Source organism: Botrytis fragariae (genome assembly GCF_013461495.1).
Source record: "Botrytis fragariae strain BVB16 chromosome Unknown tig00000045, whole genome shotgun sequence".
Lineage (NCBI taxonomy): Eukaryota > Fungi > Ascomycota > Leotiomycetes > Helotiales > Sclerotiniaceae > Botrytis > Botrytis fragariae.
In genome coordinates, this window is record NW_023500991.1 from 1,200,392 (window position 1) to 1,227,480 (window position 27,089).

At 42.5% G+C, this 27,089-nt stretch overlaps 7 protein-coding genes across 7 annotated transcripts; 3 read left to right on the forward strand and 4 right to left on the reverse strand.

Annotated features, from left to right (window-relative positions):
- Nucleotides 1–1,989: 1,989 nt before the first annotated feature.
- Nucleotides 1,990–4,245, reverse strand: Bfra_003588 (putative mfs monosaccharide protein; the record flags this gene model as incomplete). Its single annotated transcript, XM_037333994.1, has 4 exons — nucleotides 1,990–3,079; nucleotides 3,131–3,658; nucleotides 3,887–3,913; nucleotides 4,148–4,245. The coding sequence occupies 4 exons, from the start codon at nucleotides 4,243–4,245 to the stop codon at nucleotides 1,990–1,992; spliced, it is 1,743 nt and encodes a 580-aa protein (XP_037194081.1).
- Nucleotides 4,246–6,201: 1,956 nt separating this feature from the next.
- On the reverse strand, nucleotides 6,202–12,494 carry Bfra_003589 (putative dead deah box helicase protein; the record flags this gene model as incomplete). Its single annotated transcript, XM_037333995.1, has 7 exons — nucleotides 6,202–7,238; nucleotides 7,386–9,266; nucleotides 9,477–10,299; nucleotides 10,352–10,556; nucleotides 10,630–11,845; nucleotides 11,955–12,050; nucleotides 12,299–12,494. 7 exons carry the CDS (start codon nucleotides 12,492–12,494, stop codon nucleotides 6,202–6,204), a joined length of 5,454 nt encoding a protein of 1,817 aa, XP_037194082.1.
- Nucleotides 12,495–13,173: 679 nt separating this feature from the next.
- Nucleotides 13,174–15,208, forward strand: Bfra_003590 (putative mfs transporter protein; the record flags this gene model as incomplete). The annotated part of the gene is made up of 4 exons (XM_037333996.1): nucleotides 13,174–14,160; nucleotides 14,216–14,420; nucleotides 14,473–14,761; nucleotides 14,998–15,208. The coding sequence occupies 4 exons, from the start codon at nucleotides 13,174–13,176 to the stop codon at nucleotides 15,206–15,208; spliced, it is 1,692 nt and encodes a 563-aa protein (XP_037194083.1).
- A 1,150-nt stretch (nucleotides 15,209–16,358) lies between these two features.
- Bfra_003591 (putative abc multidrug protein) lies at nucleotides 16,359–20,986 on the forward strand (the record flags this gene model as incomplete). The annotated part of the gene is made up of 3 exons (XM_037333997.1): nucleotides 16,359–17,339; nucleotides 17,394–17,907; nucleotides 18,096–20,986. The coding sequence occupies 3 exons, from the start codon at nucleotides 16,359–16,361 to the stop codon at nucleotides 20,984–20,986; spliced, it is 4,386 nt and encodes a 1,461-aa protein (XP_037194084.1).
- Nucleotides 20,987–21,484: 498 nt separating this feature from the next.
- Bfra_003592 (putative duf124 domain-containing protein) lies at nucleotides 21,485–23,040 on the reverse strand (the record flags this gene model as incomplete). The annotated part of the gene is made up of 5 exons (XM_037333998.1): nucleotides 21,485–21,700; nucleotides 21,799–22,148; nucleotides 22,244–22,896; nucleotides 22,948–22,968; nucleotides 23,018–23,040. The coding sequence occupies 5 exons, from the start codon at nucleotides 23,038–23,040 to the stop codon at nucleotides 21,485–21,487; spliced, it is 1,263 nt and encodes a 420-aa protein (XP_037194085.1).
- A 1,670-nt stretch (nucleotides 23,041–24,710) lies between these two features.
- On the reverse strand, nucleotides 24,711–25,891 carry Bfra_003593 (putative eukaryotic translation initiation factor 2 beta subunit protein; the record flags this gene model as incomplete). Its single annotated transcript, XM_037333999.1, has 3 exons — nucleotides 25,849–25,891; nucleotides 24,929–25,751; nucleotides 24,711–24,880 (listed from the first exon to the last, which is right to left on the reverse strand). Exons 1-3 carry the CDS (start codon nucleotides 25,858–25,860, stop codon nucleotides 24,711–24,713), a joined length of 1,005 nt encoding a protein of 334 aa, XP_037194086.1. The 5' UTR covers nucleotides 25,861–25,891.
- Nucleotides 25,892–26,290: 399 nt separating this feature from the next.
- Bfra_003594 (uncharacterized protein) lies at nucleotides 26,291–26,805 on the forward strand (the record flags this gene model as incomplete). Its single annotated transcript, XM_037334000.1, has 2 exons — nucleotides 26,291–26,534; nucleotides 26,702–26,805. 2 exons carry the CDS (start codon nucleotides 26,291–26,293, stop codon nucleotides 26,803–26,805), a joined length of 348 nt encoding a protein of 115 aa, XP_037194087.1.
- Nucleotides 26,806–27,089: the final 284 nt, after the last annotated feature.

Here is a 27,089-nt window from a genome sequence, read left to right on the forward strand (position 1 = left end):
CCCATGCGAAAATCGATGTTTCTTAAATTCAAATCTAATTACTTTTGTATTTAAGGTTATTATGCAGAAAAGCTTAACGAGAAGAGCTAACTTGAAGCGTACTCGAGTTGCGATCACAAAGTGTCCCGTGTAGCCTGAAGACCCTTATTAGTAAGCTCCTGATTGAATACTCATTTGATCGCAGGATACCAAGTCCAAGGGAAAGTTCCGTCGCCATGGTGTGACCGCCATCTAATCAATAGGATCATGGGTAATATCCGTTTGCCGTTTGCCGTTTGCCGTTCTCCGTTCTGTGAGGATATTCCGGACATCAAACGAATCTAGATTCATTCAGCAATCATCCACGTTTCGACAATGATCACATGACCTGACTAACTATGATCTGATATGCCAAACTCAAACTTATACATCTAATCTGTAACTGGAACACTCACATCCGATTTCGCAGAGCCAAGATCAAGATCAAAAATTGGTTAGCAGATCTAAATTTCGAATCAAAATTCTCTTATATCAATCAATCAATCTCAGTATATACCCATCCAAGAAATCCAGCATATAGATGAATACTCATAATTTGAACTCCAGAAACAATATCAATCTGGGTTTCGATTCCCAGCACCGCCGAGAAAGAATGGAAACCCACCCTAGTTACCCCATTTTTCATCATTTTATTGTGATCTTCTTTCCGTGAAACAATTGTCCAGATTAAAATCGATTACGATCAACCATCAAATCCACAATATATCGTCATCTCATCAATTTGATCATTCTTTTCATTCGTGTGTGCGGTAGTTAGCAGTTTCACTTCCTTCCTCCACTCATCCACTCGCCCACCAGCACCCCGAAAATATACCTTCTCGCTTACCCATCTACCCCACCAACCCCACCACATCCATCAAAAGTAACAAAAAAACCACAAAAAGAATAGGAATTAGATGGAATCAAACCACCTCATTAATTTTCAATCCAAACTATGCTAGTTTGGCGGTGCTGGGAATCGAACCCAGATTGAAACGGATCATTCGTGATATATCCTGTGAAGGATGAGCCACAACGTCACGTGCTACCATTACACCACACCACCTATTGTATTTGATGGAGGAGGAATAATTTTATACGTATATGTTGATCAGATCTAACAGACGGGCTATCCTGGGACATAACTCGATTTCAGATAGAAACACACATCGAAAACATTCCTATTAGTAGGAATAATTTCGATCTTGAAGTTATGGTATGTATACACAACAAGTAACTCAGCATCATCTAACCATTGCTTTCTAACCTTTATTTTCCAATCCCGATTATTCGATTCTTGATCAATTATCAATCGATTAGCGATCAATCATCGAAAAGAGCATATACTATCCATCCATCTCAAACGTTCTTTTACATGAAAATAGCACTATCATTGTGAGATAGCGAGCAACCCCATAACTTGCCATACTCAGAATGCAATGATTCAATAGAGTGTTCATTTGTATCATTACCAGAATAGTATATCTGTGATTTTATAGGTGTGGTCCTCGAATCATCATCTGAGAAGACGTTTCTAGCAGTTTGGATTTTGAAGCAATCGAGCTTTGAGTATCTGGTGGGTAATTATTTTACGGAATTTTACTACGGGGGAAAATATAGGGATTTCAATTACGATAGATACTGTAATGATGACAGTCAAATCGAGGTTCTTGATGAAGTAACAAGTGAATTTTCGTTTCACGGTCAATGATAGAAGAAGGAATATAAGACCGTATAATTTCATTCAATCATAAGCATAAGCATATGCACAAAACTTCAACGAAAGTTGGGCACTCCAAACACTATTACTATTTTTCAACAAGTCTTAAATCTTTAGATATCTAAATATAGAGCTGGCAATAGAAAGAATAGAGCTCTTGACCTTAACCCACCGGTGACTGTAAATACTGGGTATATAAAGAAAGCCACCTTTTCCTCTCGACTTTATAATCCAGCCACCAGAATTACAAACTACCTGACGTCAACTCCATGGTCATGCTTTGGGCTCGTCGTACTTCCTCCACTATCATCTGCAATATTCTCCCTATGAACTATTGTTCCATTATCACCTTCTTTTCCAAAATCGTTATGTACAAGTACTCCCCCACCCGACATTTCTTCTATGATCTCGGGAGCAACCAACAACTTTCCATCGGCTCCGTATCTATGCGGCTGATTCTTTGCAACGCTAACTGCATCAAAGAAACCAGTCGTTTTCTGAAATATCGTGTCCATTTCCTCCAGAGATCGAAACGCAGTCTCTGGATAAAAGAAATAGACGGCTGGAAACATGGCAGCATTGATAACAGCGAAAATAATGTAGGTTTTATAACCAATCGAATTGAATGCAACTGGTGTGATCATCACAACCATGAAGTTGAAAATCCAATTTGCAGATGTGGATAAACCATTAGCTGGTGCACGAATTTTGAGGGGAACAATCTCAGCTGGGTATAGCCAAGGGATTGCGAGCCATCCAATTGCGAAGAAGGTGTTAAAGACAAAGAGGAAAGTGGTGGAGACAATTCCCGGCCTTTTGCCACCAATGCCCTCTTCTGACAAGCGTGTCATAATAGCGAGGATGACCATACTTGCTATCAATCCAACTGAACCAAGTAATAAAGATTTACGACGACCAAACTTTTCGATTGTAAAGGGAGCAATGAAGGAGGCAGCAAAATATGCTGTGCCGTTTCCAGCTGCGAGATAACGGGAAGTTTCGCTACTCAAATGGATATACTGCTCGAAAATTGTAGCTGCATAATAGGTGATGACATTAATACCAGAGATCTGTTGCATGACTTGGACAAAGTATGCGAGTAGGACGCGATGGAGGTTACGATCTGGGCCCATGGTGAACATATCACGGTAACCAGTATTCGCCGCTTCGTCAACTTGACTAGTGATCTCCTTCAATTTGATTTCAACTCTCTGTGCCATTAGAATTTCAACAGCCGCTTCATCGACCTGCTTTGGGGCCTCGATAGAAACTGTGGAAGGAACCTCGAGTGCTGTAAGGACAGCTCTAGCCTCTTCAATATCACCCTTCAAGACGAGCCAACTACAAGATTCATTAGATCGAATAAGACCAAACATAGGAGAAACTACTTACCGAGGAGATTCTGGAAGCTCAAGGATGGACATAAGTATGATGATCGCTGGCAAAATCTGGAAAGCAATTGGAAATCTCCAAGACACACTATTGTTTCCGGCCCGTGATGTTCCTAAATCAAGCCAATACGATAAAGCAATACCTCCTGTAACCATAGCACCCTGGAACATGACCAGTTTCCCTCTTTCGTGAGATTCAGACGTTTCTGAAGCCCACGTAGGGACTGTACTTGTGTTCATGCCATTTCCAAAACCGGTAAGCACTCGCCCAATGATAAATTGCACGATACTGAAGGAAGATGCCTGAAGGATAGCTCCAATAATCATGATTGAAGAACCAAGGAATATCATCCGACGACGACCAAGACGATCTCCAAGAAAGATAGTAATAACGGCACCACCAAAGCAACCCAGATTGTAAGAGGCCACTACTAATCCTTGATAAAGAGCTGTGTGGTATGATTTATCATTAGTGGTATCGATTTCCGGAAACGTTTCCACGAAAGATGGGAGAGTCAACAATCCTCCCCTATCAGAATATTAGCTCAACTACTAAAGGCTTTTGTCAGATGGCAAATCATGGACGAAATAAACTGCACACCAATATTGAATTTAAGACCAATAAGCATACTCTACAACATACCATATCAGATTTAATCATCAAATGGTCCTGAGGTATATATACTTGAGATCTCATATCAAAGTGCCATTTATTTCGCCCATCGCCAATTGGAATCCTTTTGAAATACAAACTTACATAACACCTTGATCGTAACCAAAAAGCCTATGACTGAGTTAGCTGTGAATTCTTGTTACGCAACTCAAACCGGAAAAACATCGGAAATGTAACGTCTTCGTCATAAGGAAGGTAACCTTCGATGGTAGCATTCAACCCCACCTCCGCCTCCGCCTTCTCCAGAGCGGGCCGTCTCCATAATTTTGTACAGTGGCAGATTTTCAGATTTTGAGTAAATGTTCTGCTGCGAATTGTAAGATGCGAAAAGAATAAAATACTCACAAAAAATCCAGTCCAGAAACAATGGTGATCAAGCGATTCAGTGATTTACCTTTGTAGCCATAATATCTTTCGCGTTTTCTACCTATACCGCAAGCCATGATTGAGAAGTTCTGGAACTGTAAAGTATATACTCCGCGTATGTTGTTATATGAGATTGGGATGCTGGAAGATACTTCTCAATCATATATGCTTATATGTAGTAGATACAGGAAATGAGAAAGAGTAAAGTAGGACAGACGAGAAGAAACAAAAAAGGACCTATGAGCAGCAGATCTCACCCATCTTATACACATGCACTGGAACTAAGCAGGAAAGAGAGCTCATGCTACCGATGGTTCTCTTGATACTGCACAACCAACCAAAAAGGTCATTGTCAACGATTTAGGAAGGTGGTGCGCAAATCCTGAGTGACTTCTCCAAAGGATATGGCAATGGATCCAATTAAACTCTCTTGGCTCGGTCATAGAACCTTAGAGACTCTCCATATGCAAAATAGAAACAATATTCTATTGGTGATGAGACTGCAAGGAATTTTCTTTTCTGGAGAAACTGGGGAATTTCTAAACTTCGGCAGTTTTGGTTCGGTGTAAAAGTTGGAGAAAGTTGGAGAAAGCTTAAACAGCAAATAATAAGGCTTCACCCCTTGCATATCCGTTAAAAGCCGAGGGCCAAGAGAGCACCACTCTAGTGTGCTTATGTAAGAAAACTTTCCCCGCGTGCCCTAAAAAAACTCTCCGCAAACATGGGGAGAAATAATGAAGCTTGATGCTGATGTACTGTATACATAGGTATGTAACATGTTCTGCGCTCTCTTCATTCTTAGATAAAAATTACATTTCAACTATGAAGATGTCACGGATTACGGCGGGATTAAGTCGTAATTTCTTGGTCGGGCAAGGTTAAAGTTACTACTGATAGTAGAAATATCTTCTTGACTTTTTGATATACGGTTACTATGACATGAGCAACAGTCTTCAATATTTGACGATCATCAAATAGAGCTCTAGATTTCATCGCAGAAAGGAGTCGAGTGACCTTGTTCCCGAATAGTTCCTTCGATGAGTTCAGAGTGGCTTGGCAGATAACTACAACATCCGGGATCATATTTCAAGGCAACTTTAGTCGAGATCGAATAGTTCACCCAGATCCTAAAGTATGATGGCATTCCTACTTCTTGCCTTACGTAGATGAGACGTCATATTAAGGTTAAGGGGTCCGGACGCCATAGTTCATCACAACGTTCGACCACAACGTTCGGCTACACCGTACAGAGTAAGAGAATGAGCTTCAAATGTCAATAGTTCTACATTTGAAGGATTTCGGTGAAATTCAGGAATAAAGTTAAAAAGAAAGGCCTAGCCCCACCTGCAAACGTGGGGGTATGAATGTGCCCAGATCCTAGTGATCAAAAACGGCAATTCCACTAAAACGATAGTTCGCCATAGGTCGAGTCCGAGGGGTTCTTCGGTCAATACCAGAATGTGTCTTTAACCCATCGGATCTTAGCCGTGTTACATTGCGTGCATATTCTCGATACAAGGGTTATTATAGGCGCGGGTGTGGTGTTCTGGCTGGCTTCTTCGGCGTGTTCCGCATTGAAGTCACTATGACGAAAGAAACTTCTCTGGCCTAGATCACGTTACAATGCAAGGTACGATCCTCTGGCATTGTAATTTGTAGGTAATGCACTGTACATACGTTGCAACACCGGTAGATATTATTTGCATGAAACTATACGTCAGGAGTAAAGATTCTCGAAAACATTTTCGGCTCTCCTCATGCCTCTTCTTTTGGAATTTTTACGACCAATTGATATAAACTCTAATGAAAAAGATACTGGCATAATTGAATTGAGCCGTTTTTATTGTAGTAGTGTGCAGTCAAACTATGCTACTTCAAAGTAAACCACTGAAGGAAACTCTACCAATTTTTTCTTCATCTAAAGCTTTTCAATTTATCCAGATTGATAGAAATTTCAAACCAAGAATGTGATTTCTCGTTATGATCAAAATAATTTTGACCAATCCATACATCCCTTCCATAAATCCGCCCATCTAAGCCCAAATAGCTCTAAATTTCTCATCAAATTCCGTCTTCAACTTCCTGAATGCCCGATAAACAGTCATCAACTTCTCATATTCTTCATCATCTGTCGCACCCGCACCACTCTCCTTTTCCTTCTCCAAATAATCCTCTTCAGCAGCCAATCTATCCTCACCAGCATCCCAATCATCGACTACCTTTTTTCTACGTACTGGCTGAGCTTGTTGAACTTCACTGGAAGGTCCAGAAACAGCTTGAGGAATGGAATCTTCGGCCATTTTCTCATCATTCTCATTCTCAACGGAATCTCCTGCTCCCATTACATCGAGGAGTTCTGAATCTGTATCTTGACCTAGACCGAGATGTAGGGCAAGGGATGTGGCGATTGTAGCTAGTACCATAGAGAAGTCATTAAGTACGAACCATACGTCTGATCTGCGGATACCATTGGCGTCCTCGAGGGGTTGTAGAGAACCGTGCTTGAAGAAATCAAGAAGGTATGAATTTAAAGGTGATCTTGTTTCATCAGGGTGAAGCTCTAGATGTGGAATTACCGCTGCTTCAAGGAAGACACCTTCGCGAGTGGAGCTGCAAAGATCTTCAATGGTAGTGAAAGAGTCACCTAGACCAGATAGAGCTACAAATGGTGATCTAGCTTGAGGACTAGGCAAAGAAGGGAGGAAATCAAGGGTAGTATTTCCATTCATCTTTGTTTCATTTGGACCGACTGGACTTTGTGTGAATGGCAAAGCGTGTTCGTCTCCAGTAATGTGTTGCTCCGCAAACGTCTTTACATATGTCGAAAAGACCTCTAAAGTACTCTTATTATGACCGCGAAGTATGTTAGCTGCGTCTTCTGGCATGGGGTCGAGGTACACGTTCGATGGTGAACGGTGAATTTTCTCCGCCTCTTCGGGATCATCGACTTCTCTAACAACTCTGCGACCAAATAGATGACTCAATACGAGAACCATTGTACGCATTACTTCATCAGAGTTGGTGTCAATATCTGCACAGAGCTTATGAAAGTATTTTCCATTGAGAAGAGCTAGCACCAGTTAGTATACAAATTGCAACTGAATACAATACAAAACCGCATAATCTCAGTTAAAAGAGGTGTTAATGAAAATGGAAGGTCGCACTCGCGTACCAACATTTCTTAACTGAACTTATACGAAGTAGAAGGGACACTTACCATGGAATGCAAAACTCGAATTCTCGGTAAAGTAAAGATGCGAAACACAACTGGTAAAGTTGACGGGTTCACCGCCGGGTCCAAGAAGTGCGTTTCTGCGTAGATACTCGATAGAAAATCTTAAATGGTGAAGAACTTGTTCTTTGAAACTTTGACCGCCAAGATACAGTCTAGGCTGAGAAAGAAGGGAGTTGATTGCTCTAACAGCATATGGCGAGTTCTTAGAATCGTTCAAAAGGGAGAACAATCGTAATACTAATGTTGTCGTAATTGGAAAGTGACCAGTAAGCTCAGGAAGTCGAGAACTGAGAAGGCGACTTGCTCGCTCTCTAGAGACGCCTTGGAATACGACGTTACCGAGTAGATCAAAACCACGACGACCTGAACGACCTGCAGCTTGACGGAAATTCAAGGCAGTTAAGAACACAGAGTCTCCAGAGAATACAACAGTAGCACACGGCATGTTGATACCCAAACTAAGTGTACCAGTTGCAATGACAACTCTCAAGAAACCTTTACGGAACAACATTTCTACACATTGCCGGTATTTTCGGTTCATACCAGCATGATGCACACCAATACCTCTCCTCAGCAAATCGATCAAATCTTCTCTAATCTCCTTGCGACGAAGTTGTCGAATGAACCCATCAAGTTCTTCTTTTTGCAGACGCTTTGGATCAGCAAATGAGAAATCGGCTTGGGGGGCAGCTGGATCGAAGAGATCGTAGAAAGAAGATCCATCTGTTGCATCCTCACGCATTCGGTCCATCTTTGATCCGCCTTCATCATCTTGGGTAGACTTCTTGGATGGTTTAACCGGCTTACGTCCTTTCTTTGCCTTCATTTCCTGATACTTTTCGTAGCCGTCCATCAACTTTTTCCAAGCCGATCCTTTCTTCCATTGTTCTTCGGATTGAACAAGCTGGTTCAATAGAGTGTTCGCAATGCTCTCACAAGCAGATCGGTCGTAGTTGAACAATATAGCTGGTAGGGCACGACGCTTGTGCAATTGATATAATAGTGGCAGGGTTGTGGCTTGTAGATCCAACGGATCAAGGGGCTCAGTCACAGAATCAGAGGTGCTGTCGATTGGAATATCGTTCTTGGTCTCAACATTTTCTGGAGTCAGCTCCTTTACCACATTGGCAAATTGTGATTGACACTCTGCCATCCATTGAAGCAATACTTTCTTAAGATTCTTTTCCCATGCAAAAATATCTGCTTTTCGAATGCAGGATGGCAATGCCTTTTCAGGATTTAATGACTCAGGGACGCTGTACTCCTTGCTTTGATGTTTGACCATGGCTTTCCATAGCGATAAGCAATCTCTAGGTTCAAGTGCAAGATCTTCAGGCATTCCTCTTGAAGGATCAACCAAACTAGACACAGGGTGAAAGGATTCGAAGCCTTGTAGACCATCCAGACCTAAACCTAGACCGAATGAGTCTCCGAGACCTTCGAAGTCGAATTTCTTAGGTGGCTCGTACATGAACTTTCGTAAATCGGAGTATCTGGTTGAGTGTTTGATCATCTTTAACTCGGATCCATTTGCCTTTTGAGTTTCTCCTAGCCAATCGGCAAACTGCTCAGGATTACCCACAGTTGCAGAAAGAGCAATGATTGGACATGGCGATAATAACAAGAGTTGCTCCCATACCACACCATCTTCAGACTGTCCAATAGAATGAATTTCATCGAAAATAATACGCTTCACTCTTGGAGCCCACGACTTCGCATTCGTTGGTGATAGAAGCATAATCTGAAGAATATGGGGTACAGTGACGAGAATTTGACAACCTGTAGAATTGTTCACACGGTAATCTCTGGTGTGAATAGCCCACACTCCTTTACCGGCTTGAGGGAATCTCTTGGAGAATCGACCTAGAACATAGCATTGTTAGTGGTTACTTTCGTTAAAAAAGATTGGAAGGAAGAAATTCTCTTGGTCTATATCTTTGGTTTAAGATAAGGAAAAGTTTACTTCCCAATCTTACAAAGATGAGAGAGAGAGAGAGAGAGAGAGAGAGAGAGAGAGAGAGAGAGAGAGAGAGAGAGAGGGAGAGAAAGGAGAACAAATGCGATAGTGCTTACCCTGAACTTCAGCTGCAATCTGATTGACAAGTGCCTTTGTTGGTGCAACATAAACCAAAACTCCATCGTTATCAGCTCTTAGAATTTGTTCCATGGCGTAGAAACTGATGAACGTTTTACCAGCAGAAGTTGGTGCTACTACGAATACACTCTTATTGGCATCTAACTGATCGAGCACATCTCTCTGCCAACCATCAGGAACGAAGCTAGAAACACGGGGATCTGGCTTTGCATCAAGCATTCTGTCCATGTAAGGACCGCAATGTTCCAGCTGAAATTCTGATTGAGAGATATCAATTTTCAAGGACAAAGTTGGAGGAGGATACTTGAAGGCAAAAGATAGCTTTCGATCAGCACCAAGGACTTTCGGTGATGAGAAAGCGTCCGAAATACCAACCAATTTGCATGTCTTTTCGACATGCTGAATGATCTCTTTTGTGATAGGTGCATTGGTAGTGCATATAGATCTTACAGTAGTCCAAATCAATGCGACTACGTGGTAGCCATCAATTTTCTTGTTCTGCTTACAGTATCCTGCCCACCAAGACAGTAGACATTGGAGGATAAAAGTGTTGATATCTCCTTCAAGAATTTTTGTTCTGGCATTATCAAGATTGTTAAGATATTGTTTGGCCCGCAGATAGCGATTTTCATCGTTAGAGGTCAAATCAAGATCTTTCATAATCATAGACCACGCAAGGAAAGCTTTATCAGTCTCTGTATCTCCTTTCTTTTCCAGATTTGCAGCACGGATCTGATCAGCAGCTGAAAGCCCACCACCTTTTTTAGTACCTTTCTTAGCATTGGCTGCAGGTTTTTTGTTCTAGAGATTATTGTTAGCTTCATTCGATCGACCAAGCGTAAAAGAATCATACATCAATTGGAGCTTCTTTCTTTGACTTAGGCGCTGGCTTTTCGACTTTACTCGTCTTTGATGATTTCTCCTCAGCAACTTTGACCAGTTGCTTGGGTCCTACCACGATTGTCTCCGGTTCGAGTGCTTTTCCCTTTGCTCCTGTTAAACTCGCGGCGTATGAGGTCATTTCACTCATATAGAACTGATTTGTTCGAAGGGGATTACTATAGACTAATTAATACCCACTTTGCTGCAATTGAGGTATCTAGAGATTAAGCTTGAATTAGTGTTACTTACCGCCATTTGGACACTTTCTGTGCCACGGGAGCTTTTGTAATAAGAGGCTTTTTGTGATTATGCCAATGACTTGTTTCTCTGTAAAGCTTCATGGTACCAAACTGTGCAGACAGAGATGAATCTGTTTTAACATGGATACAATCCAAATGCTTGTTGAAGACAGCATTAGTGAAGGGTAAAACTGAAAGATCATCCGAACTTGAGTCGGGATCTTCGCACGGGGTAATTTTGACTGAGGATAAATCAATGCTTTTGTCCAAAGAAAGTTCTTGACTTGAAAGCTCCTTGGTCAAATTGCAAAGCACGAGCCATTCATCTTGAATTGACTGAGGAAAGGGGTCTAATGATTCGTCGCACATAGCTTGAATGACGACACGAAATAATCGGCCATCGACAAGATCATGACAATCTCTTGTGATTTCATTAGTTTCAACAAAGTTGCTCCATGTCGGATTGTTTAGAATAACCTGAGCAACGTCTGCAGATAAGGACAAGAAACTAGTAATTTCTTCTTCGAAGTCATTGTCGAATTCAACAGATGGAAATCGACGCTTGGAAAGAGGGATCTGATTAAGCATAACACTGTGTAAAATGAGGGCAGAAGCAAAAAATATGTCAGACGTGTTTTCTTTCAGAATATGAGAAGCAGAAAGAACAGAAACGCATGATCTTTCACTCAAGCGAATCTTTGCCGACGCAGCAGACAATTTTTGGGTGATTTCGTCGTCAATGGACGGCACTCCACTAGAATTATCGGATTGTGAATCTTTGGCAAACTCCACACGAGCTTCTTCAATATCCTTGGTAAACTTAGAGCTAATAAGCAACTTGCGTTGGCTTGAGACAGTCATGCTCTCCACGATCATGGTGAAAACCTTTGAATCTCTGAACTCTATGCGATTAATGAGAGCAATATTGAGCTTGTGGGAATTAAAAAACCATATCAACCCTCGAAGAATGGTCTTCTCTTCTTTCGATGAGCGAGGTTGCTTTGCCGTTGCAGCCCCGTCGTGCGACATGACAAAGTGTATTGGTGTAGCATGAAGATAAATGGAGAACTCTTTACTCTCTAAGGAAGGGAAAGTATTGACCACAATCTCTGGATGTGATGATGGTAATTTGTGGTGTAAATGTTGTCGAATCGCTGTTCGAGCAAGGAGATACCGAGCTCGATGTGTGGATTTCACTCCTGGTGGTACACATAATTGCCGATTCTCTACCATTCAAGTTAGAATTATCAATCGGCCCCAAGAATAATGAAGGCTTTGAATTTTCGAATGAGATTCAAAAGAGCAAGAGCATAGCTTTGGAAGGGAAACACATACCCTCGAAGAAAGCAATGTGGAAGTTGCAATGTCTCTTGACCAAATTCTCAAGGAATCGCTCCACTACGTATACGGCATGAAGTAATTGAAATCCATCTGAAAGATATTGTTAGCTCATAGTCCTTTTTGTGAATAACGTGATTGCTAGGAATCCTTGTGTCGCTTTGATGTCGTCTTCATAATGGCATGAGACTTCCATCCTTGGTCTGCGATGTTGCACATCTTTTGTACTCAAAGCACGCATTCCAAGCACTTGGTAAAATCCCCGATATGAAATTCTCCGAAGAGAATCAACACCTGGGGAATCAAAGAGCAGCACATCAATAGAAACATAAAATCATTACCTTGAAAATCAATCCTTTCATCTGCGAAACATTCTCTTAAAAGGGAGTCTCCCTCAAGAAGAAATAACTCTTTTCCAGCATAATCTCCTACAAGGTCAATCCACATAGGACGAGTCTCATCGTACCAACTCAAAATAGAATTTGGAAGTTGAGTTGTCCCGTGCACTTCCACCGCAACCCCATCGGAAGTCGCCATATGTAATTGTGGCTTTGTCGTTGTGACCGTTTCTGACTATCAAGATCTGTGTTCTCTGCAATAATTTCTGATATTTATGGATGGAGGTAGAATATTTGGTTAATGTTATGATCTGTGAAGCTGTTGAAGAGCGAAAATTTTGAGGCCGTGTTTGCCTTTGCTTGCCTGAAATGGTAGTATTGTTTCCTAGTTTGCATGTGCTGGATTCAACTCGCTTGTGCCTTCCGTATTCTCTAAGTTCAAGGTCACGTGAAAGTGACGTCGCTACATGTCTGAGCTGATACTCGAAAATATGTTCGTAATTGACTGACATTTATTGGTATCAAGCCTTTAATTTTTTTATAGAGAAGCTTGGTCAATTGACTTCTATTCATTGACCATGGAAGCTATGTTGCTTTAATCACGTTACTTGATTCCACATTATTCTACATCTTCGGGTAATATTCGGCCCGTTGACATGAAGTCTTGCCTGCTTACCTTGTCACTGTTTGGTTGGGATCGGAAAACGATGAGCGACTCTCATTGTATTTAGCGGGTGTATAACCAGTTTTTAGACTGAGTTATCTGTAGGGTGCTCTGTGAGTATCCATACTTCTAAACTTCAGATTCTCGTTCGATAAATGTCTATGCTTACCAGTCGCCTTTCAAGATCTCATCTGTTAGATCAGAGAAAAACATGATGCGTGGCAGCCGCAACCAACAGGGGGAAGAAGATGTGCAAACTCCTTTTTTGCAGATTTCTGGGACGCAGGACCCTCCATCGTTTTCTGTTCGAAGATTGAGATTCAAGTGGTTGGTCTGGGGTCTGGTTGGTTTTCTGGAACTCACTTTCGAAACTGGTGTGGCGATGCGAACGACTCCTTTAATCGCATCTTATAAAGAACAATTATGCACCAAGGCATCTCAGGATGTAGACAAACCCATAATAAGTTGCCAAAAAGATCATGCAATTGCAAGTGAGCTGGCGCTGATCATAGGCGTCTTCCAACTTTTGGAATGCCTACCCATGCTACTTTTGTCTGGTGTCTACGGCAGCATTGCAGATAAGTACGGCCGGCGATCGATTCTGTTTCTGGGATATCTGGGTTTGGTACTGAGTTCAATGTGGACTACTGGTGTGGTTTGGCTTGTTCCTAGGGTTCCATTAAAATTCGTTTGGATAGGTCCCGTATTCACCTTGATTGGAGGCGGGGCAAGTGTGCCCCTTGCTATTCTCATGACGAGTGCCGCAGCCGTCGCACCATCAACTCAAAGAGTCTCAGTCTTTTCTTTTATACACGGCACAGCTTTGGTAGCAGCAATCCTGGGGTTTGGACTGAGTTCGGCAACGATGAAATCTTTGGGGAACTATGCCGCACAATTGGTTGGTCTCGGATTGATGTCCTCAGCTTTATGCTTAAGCCTCCTTCTTCCAACGGGGGAAGTAGCTCAGTCGTCAGCATCTAGACCGGAGATTGATTCTGCTTCAGAATATACCAACATCTCAGGCTCCAGAACGCAGCCTATTAACAGCAGGCATGCGGTGATTAGATCATTTCATAATCTCTTGCAGATCAGAGGTGCCATCCCGTTGTTAATTGCTGGGTTCTTCGCTACACTTGGTCAAAGGGTTCAGATTTTACTCCTCCAATATATGCCAGAGCATTTCAGTATTAGTTTCTCGGAGGTGAATCATCTCATATCTCTCCATAGCCCCAAGTGCTGACATGTTTCGCCTTTAGGCCAATACATTTATCATTCTTGATCACGTAGCGAATTTACTCGTGCTTTTCATAGGCTTGCCATTGGGAAATGCCCTAATTTTGCGTTGGAGGAGCTTCAACTCGTGCTACAAAGACATAGCACTTGCTCTTTGTAGCAGCGCTCTATCTCTTGTTGGGGCATTGATATTAAGTTTCGCTCCAAATGTTACAGTGGCTCTCTTCGGTGATTATAACATACTTTACTACTCTTATTGAGAGTGACTGATCTGTAATAGGCATCATTGTTTTTGGCACCGGAATTGGCCTCAGCAGTCTTTTGCGATCTATCTTCGTGGGGCTCTTCCCACCAGAGCGTGCAGCTTTTGCTACGACATTGATATCTACTATAAAGACCGTGGGCGGTACCTTCTCTGGACCTGTATACTCTTACGCCTTTGCATTGAGCTTAGACTTAGACAGAATGCTGCAGGGGTTGCCATTTATAGTGTCTGCGGCTTCTTTTGTGATCGTCGCAAGCGTGCTGATTACAATGGTCAAAAAACCGCGAGTAAGAAGAGACATATCGTGAAGTGTTACGCTGTGATTTGCCTACTAATGTTGAAGAATTTATCGTTGTAGAATTTGATGCCTACAATATGTTCAGTCATTTTATTTTCGTTTTCATTTCTTCGCATATATGTTGTTATGTTGTTGCGAAGCTTTTCAGTATGTTTCATACACTTCCCTCGATGCGAATGTCCTACGTTCGTTATTATAACATGAAGCATACACTCAAACAGATTATGATTTTACGTCTCTAGTTTGGCCATTCTATCTTTCTCGTGGCTGGCAAAATACCTTCAAACAATCAGTCTGGTTTATCACATGTTCCTGGAGATGGGACAAGCTGTTGCGCAATACTCACGAGCACCACGACGCCGAAGCAAACCATTTCTTGAACCATCCCGACCAGCTTTGAGAGCACTTGTAGCTCTTGATCTTTCCGTTTTCTTAGCATCTAATTCTACGTGAATAGAAAAACCGCAGCGCTGATAGGTATTCATATAAGATTCTAGACAGTCACTAATTGAGGCTTTTACCTGTAGATATTTCATTGTTTGATGTACAAATTGTCCAAATTCAAAGAGCAGGGAGCTTGTCGAAGTGAAATCTTATGGCAATATGTTCCAACGTACTGGTAACCAATCGTATTGTAGACGCTTTCCCCGATCTCCGTTTTTTGAAATCTACTACATGATCATCTATTGGTTCGAATTTGGATTTTGAAGGTGAAGTGCATAGAAAAGCAAGGCACCTACACTCCGGCCACCTACCTGATTAAGCAAGTAGAATTCTTATGTGTAGAACGCTCTTAAGCGCGAGATAACGTATGGCCAAAGATAAGAATGTTATGCGGGCATAAGGCACAGCATTTCAAGGTACCATTTCGGATTGAGCTTGAAGTAGATGTTCTATCTGCATGCTAACTACGTTAAATATGTTCTCTGACATCTCAATAATTTTATAAAATGCTCACAAGAATTATCTTATTCGCATCATCAATTGGGCAGATACATCAAAAATGGATAAATTACGAAGTGTTTTCTACTATCAACCGGTACACTCAAACGGTACTTCTGAAAGTTGGGAGGGGTTAGTGATACTCATAAAATAAAGACTACAATAAACCAGAATTAGAAAATGGAGCATTCCGGCTTACGACTCTAGCATGGAATCGATTTAACAAATTGCGTCATCCATTACAGATTACTACTTTCTTACGTATACGACACGTATGCATTGGAATTCAAAACCATGGAATCGAAACTGCAATCTCAGATCCGACGTCTGTTAAATATTTCAAAGGTATGCTATTCGCAGCTTCGGATTCCGGAATTCGACGAGCCTATTCCTGCTTCGGCTGTATGAACAAGGTTTCGCCACGGGCGGAGGTTTCTCTCCCTTTGACATCTATAATGCCTACCGTGTAGCAGTGTAATTGCGTTATATGCCGTCAAGAGTCGGAGCTTCAAAATGTCAACAGTTGGAATGAAATTACTGTCTATAATCAATCCTACCTCTTTTAGCAGGATCCTGAAGCAACTTTTCTTCTATTAATACCTCATATCAGATTAATTTGCATATTTCTACCTAAATGATAGTCTCTGATTATACTATCGTGATGGATTTGTACAGTAATGAGGGGTGTCAATCCGACGCTGATAACAAGTTTGGTCCAGTGATGGTGGCATGTGCCCGTAGTTTTGACTTTACATTGCTCTTCGAGCAAGCTATACTTTCAGTTGTTCCAAGCACTATCTTTCTACTTCTTTCACCATGGAGAATTTGGTTTCTTCGATTGTCCAGTCAAAAGACGAAATCGAGTTGGATGTCGATTGCAAAACCGATAGCATCCGTGGCATTGATCTCGGGTCAAATAGCACTTCTAGTTTTCTATACTCAGTCAATTACCATTCGAACACGGTTCTCAATACCTACAACTACATTGGATCTTTTGGCTGCTGTAGCTATTGTACCGCTCTCTCATCTTGAACAATATCGTTCTGTGAAGCCATCAACTCTCATCAGCTTGTATCTTGCTTTTTCGGCAGGTCTTGATATTCCTCAAGCTCGCACATTGTATAATGTTCCCGGGCAGCTACACCTTGCAATCGTTTTCTCCTATAGCTTGGCGGCTAGAATCACGTTACTATGCCTTGAAGCATGGGATAAGAGGGTGTTCCTCATGGAACAGTATCAGACATTGGCTACCGAGGCAACTAGTGGTATCTTTAGCAACAGTCTTTTTCTTTGGATGAATGTGCTTTTCAAGCGTGGTTATAACAAGGTAATATCATTTGAAGATCTCGGCCAAATTGACAGCAATCTCGAGTCTGCAGCATTACACCAAAAACTTCAAGACTCATGGAAACAACGAAACCATGAGGCCAAGATGCCTCTGCTGAGAAGTCTATGGAAAGCCCATCGATGGTCAATCTTAATGCCTGTCTTACCTCGCTTATGCTATTCTGGATTTTTGTTTGCGCAGCCATTCCTTATTGAGCGAGCAATCAGTTATTTGAGTCAGCCGAGTGATGTTCTGGAAGAAGATATTGGTTATGGGCTTATTGGGGCGACGGCATGTATCTATCTCGGAATAGCGGTAAGCATGGTAGCCCATTTTCTTCTAATCAGAGTATAACTAACTTATGTTCAGATTTCGAATGCCTTATATCGGCATCATATCTATCGAAATGTAACAATGGTTCGAGGATCGCTCGTCTCATTAATCTACACTAAGAGTTTGTCTATAGAGAACCAGATGGACGATCCATCATCTGCTCTCACACTTATGAGTACCGATGTTGACCGAATTTGCCAGAGTGTAGTCATGCTTCACGATCTTTGGTCTCGGCCTTTAGAGCTGATCCTTGGGATTGTTCTCTTGGCCTTTCAAATAGGCTGGGTTTGTACCATGCCACTGGTCGTGATTTTCGTCAGTGCTATACTCGATTCAAGAGTCACTTTAATGATTGGGGGCAAAGTCAAGATTTGGTCAGATGCCGTCCAACAGCGGATGTCCTTGACAGCTGATATTTTATCCTCAATGAAAAGCGTCAAGATGTTGGGCATGACAAGGCCATTGAGATTTCTACTGCAAAACGAAAGAAAGAAGGAGCTTACATTACAAGCAAAATTTCGGTGGTCCACAGTGTGGCTGAATACTCTAGGTGGGTGTCTATGTTTTATATGATTCTGGTGTTAGGTGTCATACATAACGTATAAAGAAGCTTGAGCATATGGACACAATAAATTAAGCTGGTTTATGCAGAAGTCTTAGACATACTGTCTGTCTTCAATCACATGCCAATCAAAGCCAAGACTATCTGAGGGATAAAAAATTAACATTTGCTCATAGGAAACATGCCTCCAGCCCTCGCTCCTGCAGTCACTTTTATCGTATACGCGATCAAGGCACGCGTGACAAACTCGGGCCCACTCAATATTTCTCAAGTCTTCACAAGTCTTGCGTTGATAAACCTTGCTACAACTCCTGCTTCAGAACTTATAACTTCCTTTCCATTTGCAGCCTCTTGTCTTGGATGTGTAGAAAGAATTCAAGGGCACCTGCGAAGACAAGATCGGCACGAGAAGCGAATCCTGAACCCCAAAAGAAATCTGCTGCAGGAAAACATCAAAGATGGACACGATTTAAGTGTATCTATCGCGTGTTTGTCAGGCATATGTATTTCAGTGAACAATAGTGAGATTCCTCTTTTGCGCGAGCTTGACTTGGTGTCTTCTCAAGGCAGCTTCACTATGATTTTAGGCCCAAGTGGATCCGGAAAATCAACGTTATTAAGAGCGATACTGGGCGAAACAAAGTACAGCGGTACTATCTCCATCAATTCCAGTCGAATAGCATACTGTCCCCAAACCGCATGGCTGTTTGTGGGTACTATTCGGCAGAACATTTGTGGTTTAGAAGTAGACACATTCGATGAAGCTTGGTACAGATCTGTACTTCACGCTTGTGTACTTGACGAAATGATCTTTGGCTTGTCTAATGGTGACAATACTCTCGTTGAAGGGCAAAGCTCTGGTCTCAGTGGTGGTCAAAAACAACGTCTCAATATCGCTCGAGCTTTGTATCACCGACCACAACTGATTCTGTTTGATGATGTTCTCAGTGCCTTGGATATGAAGACTGAGATACAAGTTATGACCAGATTGTTTGGAAGAGATGGTTTAATATCAAAGCTTGGAGCTACAGTTATATTTGTGACTCATTCAACACGCTGGGAAACGATTGCAGACAATGTCATCACGTTAGATGGGTCTGGTAATGCGGCAAAGCACTCCAAGATCCCTGATCTTCAAGCCAAAGTTTTACCCACGGAATTCGATTTGCACCGTTCTGTGGATCTGAACTCGTCAGACAACGTGGATACAGGCCATATATTCGATAGTATTTCTACAGGAGAGAATTTGCAAGCACTTGATTCCAGCAATGGTAGGATTTCAGAAACCCAGGCGCTTAGTGAGGACCATATCGTCGATATTTCTCTACGCGAAAGCGATTCAAGAGATTATGTCTACTATTTCAAGAGTGTTCGATGGCCAACAATATTAATGCTTTTCTTGTCTGCTACCGCACAGACTATATGTCTTTACATGTCTCAAGCAATACTTAATTGGTGGGCAGCGGACCATGGCTCAAATGAAGAAAAATGGCTCCCAACATACCTCATCTTGGCTATTGGGAATGGGGTAATGTACGGGTGTACTGCATGGATCATGTTTCTCAAACTAGTACCAGAATCAGCCGCCAATCTACACCTGATATTGCTCGACGTGGTAATGAATGCGCCTTATTCATTCTTCACGAAAACTGATATCGGAACAATACTCAATCGTTTTAGTCAAGACATGACGCTTATCGAGTCTCAACTACCTACTGGAGTCATGTGTACATTGATGTATTGTTTATGGACAATTGGATCCTTGTGTCTCATATCTCTTGGTTCAGCATGGATGGCCATAACAATTCCAGCAGTAATCATTACACTTATCTGCATTCAACGCGTCTACCTCCGAACATCTAGACGACTTCGAGCTATTGAATTAGAATTGAGAAGTCCAATATATTCTCACTTTATGGAGACTCTGAATGGATTGTCAAGCATCCGAGTTTTGGGATGGCAAGAACAATTCACAGATTCCATGATTGAAAAAGTCGACAAATCTCAAGTTCCTTATTATCTTCTCTACTGTGCTCAGAGATGGCTTCAGCTAGTATTAGATCTAGTAGTCGCCGCTCTAGCCATAATCGTCATAGCACTGGCCATCAAACTACGCAAATCCACCGATCCAGGATCTCTCGGGCTCTCCCTAAACAATGTTCTAAGTTTCAACGAAACCCTAAGTTTTCTCCTCCAATACTGGACACAATTAGAAGTTTCCCTCGGAGCCATATCGCGCACCCGAGGATTCGCACATCGCACTCCCTCAGAGCACAAACCCCTCTCTCTCATTACCCTCCCACAAGACTGGCCCGAACACGGCACCATCGAAATCCGCAACCTAAACGCGAGCTACACCCCCTCCACCCTCGCTCTAAACAACATCACCCTCTCCATCCACGCCGGCGAGAAAGTCGGATTCTGCGGTCGCAGTGGCAGCGGCAAAAGCTCCTTACTATCCTCCCTTCTTCGACTCCTAGAAAGCTCCAGCGGATTCATCACAATCGACGGTATAGATCTCTCCAACATCAACCACCAAACTCTTCGCGAACGACTCCTCACCGTCCCTCAAGATGCATTTCTAATCCAACAGACCATCCGCTATAATCTCGATCCTCTAGCACAATACACCGATCCTCAACTCATCGCCGCTCTTCAAAAAGTCCATCTCTGGTCCCTATTCTCCCCACTCAACGGCCTCAATACAATCGCCTCCTCTAATTTCCTCTCCCAAGGACAGAAACAACTCTTTGGCCTGGCACGCGTGATTCTCGGCGCATCGCGCAGAGAAGTTAAAGGGGGTATTCTACTACTCGATGAAGCAACAAGTAATATAGATCGGGAAACCGACGAAATGATGCAGAAAATCATTAGAGAAGTGTTTAGAGGATATACGATATTGATTGTGGCGCATAGATTGGATAGTATTATGGATAGCGAGCGGATTGTTGTTCTTGAGAGGGGGAGAGTTGTGGAGGTGGGGAGTCCGGAGGAGTTGCTGGGGAGGGAGGGAGCTTTTGCTGGACTTTGTGGTGCGAGAGGAAGGGAGAGGGAGAGAGAGGGGTGAGTAGGATTGGGAGCTTGAAGTATTTTTTCATTTTTGGCCTGATTATTGCCTTTACTTCTTTCCTGTCTTTGTTATTTTATTTCATTAAATTCCAATAACGGGATAGGCTAACCTTAACTACAATATACTCACTCACTCAAGAAAGATACAGCCAAGTAGCAATTAAATGGCAAGCAGTTTAAGACACATATTTTCACACATGTGCATCACCTAGATTCACTTCAGAGAAAAATGGACACAAAAATATCATACTGTATTTTGTTATTCGAGGTAAAACTCCCCAATAGTATTGGCAAAAAAGAGTTGTCGAAAACGAAGGACAAGGTATCATCAAACAGAATAAAATAAAATCGAACCAAATCAAATCATATGCCCTCAGGCTCTCGAACATCTCCAAATGCGCAGAAAACCATCAAAATCCATAATTACTTCCCTTCCCTTCCATTCCCACCCTATCCCATTCTCCTCTTGCCCACCCCCACCTCATCCTCTCCCTACTCAAGCACCCGAATGTGCCGCAATCCACTGACCAAACGCAATCGGATTTCTCGTCTGAATGAAGACCGTCCCCGGTCCCGTAAACTTGCACACCAATCCCTCTCCACTACTCAATCCACTAATGATTCCTCCCGAAGCCACGCGCTCCAATACGTATTTTGTGTTCCAGGCGACGAGATGTCCATTATCCACTATGTAGCGTTCGCCTTCTTGTAACTATTTCCGTGGTATTAGTTTTCATGTGGAAGAAACAAAAAAAGAAATGAGATCTTAATGATAAAAGAAACGAGAAAAAAAGGAGGGGAAAAACATACATCCTTCCTAATAATCGCACCCAAACTACTAATCCACAACAAACCCACTCCACTAATTTTATAAACAAAGAGGCCCTCTCCACTGAACATCGCTTTCCCAATTCCTTGTCTTTTATACTCTTTGATAACACCTTGTGTAGAAGCTAAATACGCATCCCGTCCTACACTCCACTGTTCATTGCCCGTGAGTCGAATATTCGTGATATCACCTAAAGCCGAGGGAGCGAGGAGAAGTTCTCCCGGACCAGTAAACGTCGAATGTGCCAATTCGCCTCCGATGACTAATTTTTTCATGGAGAATTTGATGGCGCCTTTAAGGGTTATGGTGGGCGTCATTGCGATCATTGCGCCTTTGCTTGGGTTAGCTATCATTCATTGCCTTTGCTTTCGCTTCCACAAAAAAGCTCGCATTACGCGATGGAAGAATGGAAAATGAAAAACAAACCAGGTTTGACAGTCAATGGACATCCCATCGCTAACTGAATCGTCACAATACTATTCGTATCTCTGTGACTAACACGATAACTTCCCCCATTGAAAGTTCCCACATCATCTTGCGTGGTACTTGCTCCTACAAAATGTGCTGCGCTGGGTGCTCCATGATCCAAATTCGTCGTGAGACTTGTATTGAGAGCTGGTTTTTCGGGCGGATAATCTGAGGTATTTGTAGTGGGGTTGGAGCTCGGTTGTGCAAAGTTGGAGTGATGTGTTTCCTGGGGAGAAACGGCGGAGGAAGAGGCATAGGCTTGGGACTGTTGGGGTGGTGGTGTGTGAATGGGGAGATTATGTTGACCGCCGGAATAAGAAGGACGATGGGAGAAATTTGGGGGAGGCGCATATTGTTGTTGTTGGGGAGGAGTAGGTTGGGGGTTAGGAGGAGGGGTATAGCTTGTTGTGGAGGTGGAAGGGGAGGAGGGTAGTAGGCATGCGAGGATTGAGCTGGAGGAGAAACAGGTGGAGCAGGGTATTGAAACGAGGTTTGATTTGGTGGTGGAGAGGTTGGTGGAGCGGCGTATTGGAATGAGGTTTGGTTTGGTGGAGGAGAAGTCGGTGGAGGTGCGTATTGTTGTTGTTGGGGAGCTGGAGCTGGAGCTGGAGCTAGAGCGGGAGATTAGAGGTACATTCTTAGCATATGAGTGATCTCCTTACCTCCATTGCCTCCAGGAGGAGCTATCAACGTATTAGCAGCTGAGTTTTCTCGCAAGTTGACCAAGAGTACTTACGAGGATAATAGGTAGACATCTTGAATGATTTCAAGAATCAAAGTATCTCAAACAAACAAGCGAAAAGATCCAAAGCTATACCAGGCTATGCTTGAGTACTTGTAATTGCAGAGCTGAATTCCAGTCAGCATATCAGCCCATCTCACTGCATCTCACGAAGCTCTGAAGCTTGCCCCGCACTTATTTTCGACCATCCAAACTCTTCAAGATGCAGTACTCACTCATCAGTTCAAATCCTAAACCAAATTCAATACTCAATAACTTACGAATTTCACAAAGACTTCAATCAATCGATCAATCAATCAAGCAAGCATAAATTCAACAAAAACTCAAAACATCAACTCATCGCAAATCCAAAAAAAAAAACAGCAGCTCCCTTCCATCATATAAACCCACCCATCACGCATCTTCTCTCCCATGCAAAATCCCATGCATCTCACACCCAAGCTCCCACACCTCATCTCACGCCCTCACGCCCCGGATTGGCCAGCGCGGTTCTTGGTGCGGGCTGTGCTATTTCCGTTTCTGCTCTGTCTACCAATCATTTCCCCAGGATGGAAATAGAAGCTTGGACTTTGCGATATTGATATCGATCAAAAATGGAGCCCTAAAAATTCCCGAGCGCTTAAGTATTATATCTTCACCAAATTGGTGAGATGAGGAGACTAGATGATGGATGTGTTAGGTGCTATTTACCTAGGTATGGATAGGTATAGAAACTAATTAGATATATCGGTATTAAATATCTAGATTCCAGATGCTATCTTTGGTCATTTATCTGTTGGTAGCAGATAATCTATTGTTTCCCAAAGTTATTTCTGAAAGATATTTATACTATATCGATACCACCTAATATAAATTTCTACCTAGGTGTTTCTGCTTCACCTTGTTATATACCAAGTAGTCACATAGGCACATAGATACATACCCCAATACTAGTATGTATGTATATTTCACAAAAATTTATCCCTATCCATAATCCATATATAGCTTTCCAAGCACACCACACTTCCCCTCCGCGCATCTTTCGTACAACCTCCCTATGTTCCCTTGCAAGACACACCTATGAAAGAATCACCCTTCGATATCCATTATCGATCTGGCTCTTTATGACTATTGGTGATTAAAGCGAGAATACGACGCGTACTCTCTCCTATTCTTGGGTAGACAATTCTCAATACGTCCCACGATGACCCTTAAAATTTTATTCTTAACTAGCTCCAATATTCGGGGTCTAAATCCATATACCCATCGTCATTCCCATTGAGACATAAGTCAAATAAAAGCACGAAAAGTCACTGAAACTAGATTGTAAAAAAGAGAATCCGAATTCAAACTGTCCGGGCATCATTCAAGTTGTTTATCAGTCATTATTTTCTACGTTTCCCCGTCTTGCGGGATAGAGACATCAGTTATGAAATCTTCAGATCCGAGTTGAAGCATTGAAAAGTAGTTAAATTCGAAGGACCATTTGTTCAGGACATCTGTTGTGAAACTTTGAACCCCCAAAGATATTTCACTGTCAACCCTGAATTGAAACACCAACGTAAGGAAAGCTCATAATGTAAAATCCCAACTTTCGACCTAAGTACTCTATATCTGTTATCTTTTTTCTCCTGCCAACTTGCGCAGAGAAGCAAGTAGCTAACTAACAATTCGTGTGCGCCCCCGAGTCTTTGCCTCAACACTCTAACCCTGTTGTCTTCTTCTCTTACCGACTTGTGCAGAGAAACCGGTCTTGATGGCAGTGACGGAACGTCTAGATCCGCAAGAATTGCAGGTGATGAAAAATAATCTGTTCTCTCCTTTGTTGAGTTCGGTATCTGGGGATCGGCAGGTTTTGCAGGTGACATATTCCACTGTGAAGAATGTTAGTAGAGCTTATAAAAATAAGAAACAAAACGTACTGATATATTTCCTCAAAACGTTTTCAATTTGCTTCTGTTGGAAACGACCCTTGATGACCAAACGTCTGCTACCATCAACGGAACCGTTGGTACCCAATTCAGCAAACAGATATTGAGTAACGTGCTCATCAGTTCTCTTCATACGTTTGCAAATCTCGGCAATATTGGCAAAGATGGTCTTCTTGTTTCCTTCACGGAGACATTGTGGAGGAGGAATCTTATAACTCTTGGAACCGGAAGATGCGTGGTCTGGGTTCTTGGCTGCGAGCAAGGTGAAGAATCTGGAGAGGAGTTGTTCGTATGAAATTACTTTGGTCTCATCATGCGCCCAGATACCTGTTCCCTTAATCATATCACCATCATCGACTGGGGTTTCCTCTGCCGCCTTTTCACCCTCGCCTTCGTCGTTGAGATTTGCAGCTGCAAGTCTGGCTGTGAAATCATCTTCGGTATCCTTGGTCTTCTTGCTTCTCTTCTTCTTCTTCATTGTCGAGAGATCGAGACCACCATCTGCAGCAGCTTCATCACCTCCCTCCTCGCCTTCCTCAACCTTCTTGCTCTTCTTCTTCTTTTTCTTCATCAAAGACAAATCGCCCAATCCATCATCTTCCTTGGTTGCGGTCGCATCATCGCCATTGCCTTGGAAAGGATCAGTAAATGCGCCCAAAGCTTGAGAAAGTGGCGGCGTACTAGGTGAATGTGACTGCGCCGTTTCTTTAGTATCGTCGTGTCCGTCTTCCTTCATTGTGACTTCCCCGTTCTCGTCCACAATCGTAGTTCCTTCGCTGAAGGCTACGGATTTACGTGGTTTGGCGTCAACTTCCTGTAGTACGTTGTTAAAATCGGGCCTGAAATGAGAACGATCAAGATTTAGGTGGGGTGAAATTGATTCACAAAGGGTAGAGCGATTGTTAACTTACTGTGTCGGCCATGATTGCGCTAGTGATTATTTTGATATTATCTTCTGATGGGAACAATCCTATAATATTCCTTTGGCGTTGTTGTTTGAAATGTGATGTGGTTGTGTGTGTTCGGAATAAAAGTTGCCCGCACTCACTCGATATATAATAATTGATTCGATGACTCAAAAGCCAGCTTTTAGCCTTAAAAATTAAAGGTCAAAGGCTATATCACGTGACTGATCGCCACAAGCAAATCGGCGCCGACTTCAAGCTCCAAGTATGAGATATCTAAGCAATTATCAGCCTTCCCTATAGACTCTTCTCGTACTTCAATGCATCGCCAGACTCTAATTTGGCGATAGCGATTTTCACGTTCTTTTTATGCTTTTCCTAGGAAATTAATTAACCCTCTACGTCCATCTACTCAACCGCCGTTCGATCAACCCTCCATTACCCCAAAATGTCCATCTCCGCCTCAGATTCCTATATGCATGCCTCCTCCCACACTCAAGATGACGAGCTCCACGAGTTAGATTCTCTGCCTTCCTCTGTTGACAGTTCAGATTACGCCTCTTCAGACGATGGAGAAGAATCCGATGCACAGAAAGAATGGGAAGCCAGTTTGCAGCAGTTGGAAATGATGCTTACGATGGTGATTGTACCGTGGTGTGGGAAATACTTTGGAAGGAAATTTGCTTATTGGAGTATGTTCTCCTATTTTTTTTGCTATTGTCTTTGATTTCTTTGTTTGCATTTTGATAGTTTTTGCTCGGGAGATGAGGGGAGGAGTTTATAACATCTCCGTCATTCAAATATTGTGCATGTAGATCGGGTAGAATACTGGCTAATCAATCGACGTGTTTGCGAATAGGTTGGGCAAAGTATATGACATGGAAGTATCCAGTCACCGTCGAAATAACCAGTAACCCTACCTTTAAGGGTGCCGGAGCTATCGAAGCCGCAGCTACGTTATGAGTAAAGCCAGGTGTTTGAGTAATCTGTGAGCTATCGACCTTAAAGCCTGTGATTGTGAGGCAAGCCAATACCAGAGGGGGTATATTTACGAGTGCAAGTCGCAGATTCGAGAGAGACTTCCATGTGAAGTTATGGACGCAAAGCTCGTGGGCAAGTGAACATGTGAACTAGGGAAATATCAGACACCAGTCATCGGATGTTTCACGCAATAGGAAAGTTCTTGGTATATCATCAGGGACGTATCCAGTTACAGCGAGCGTGGCATGGGGATTGGCGTTTATAGA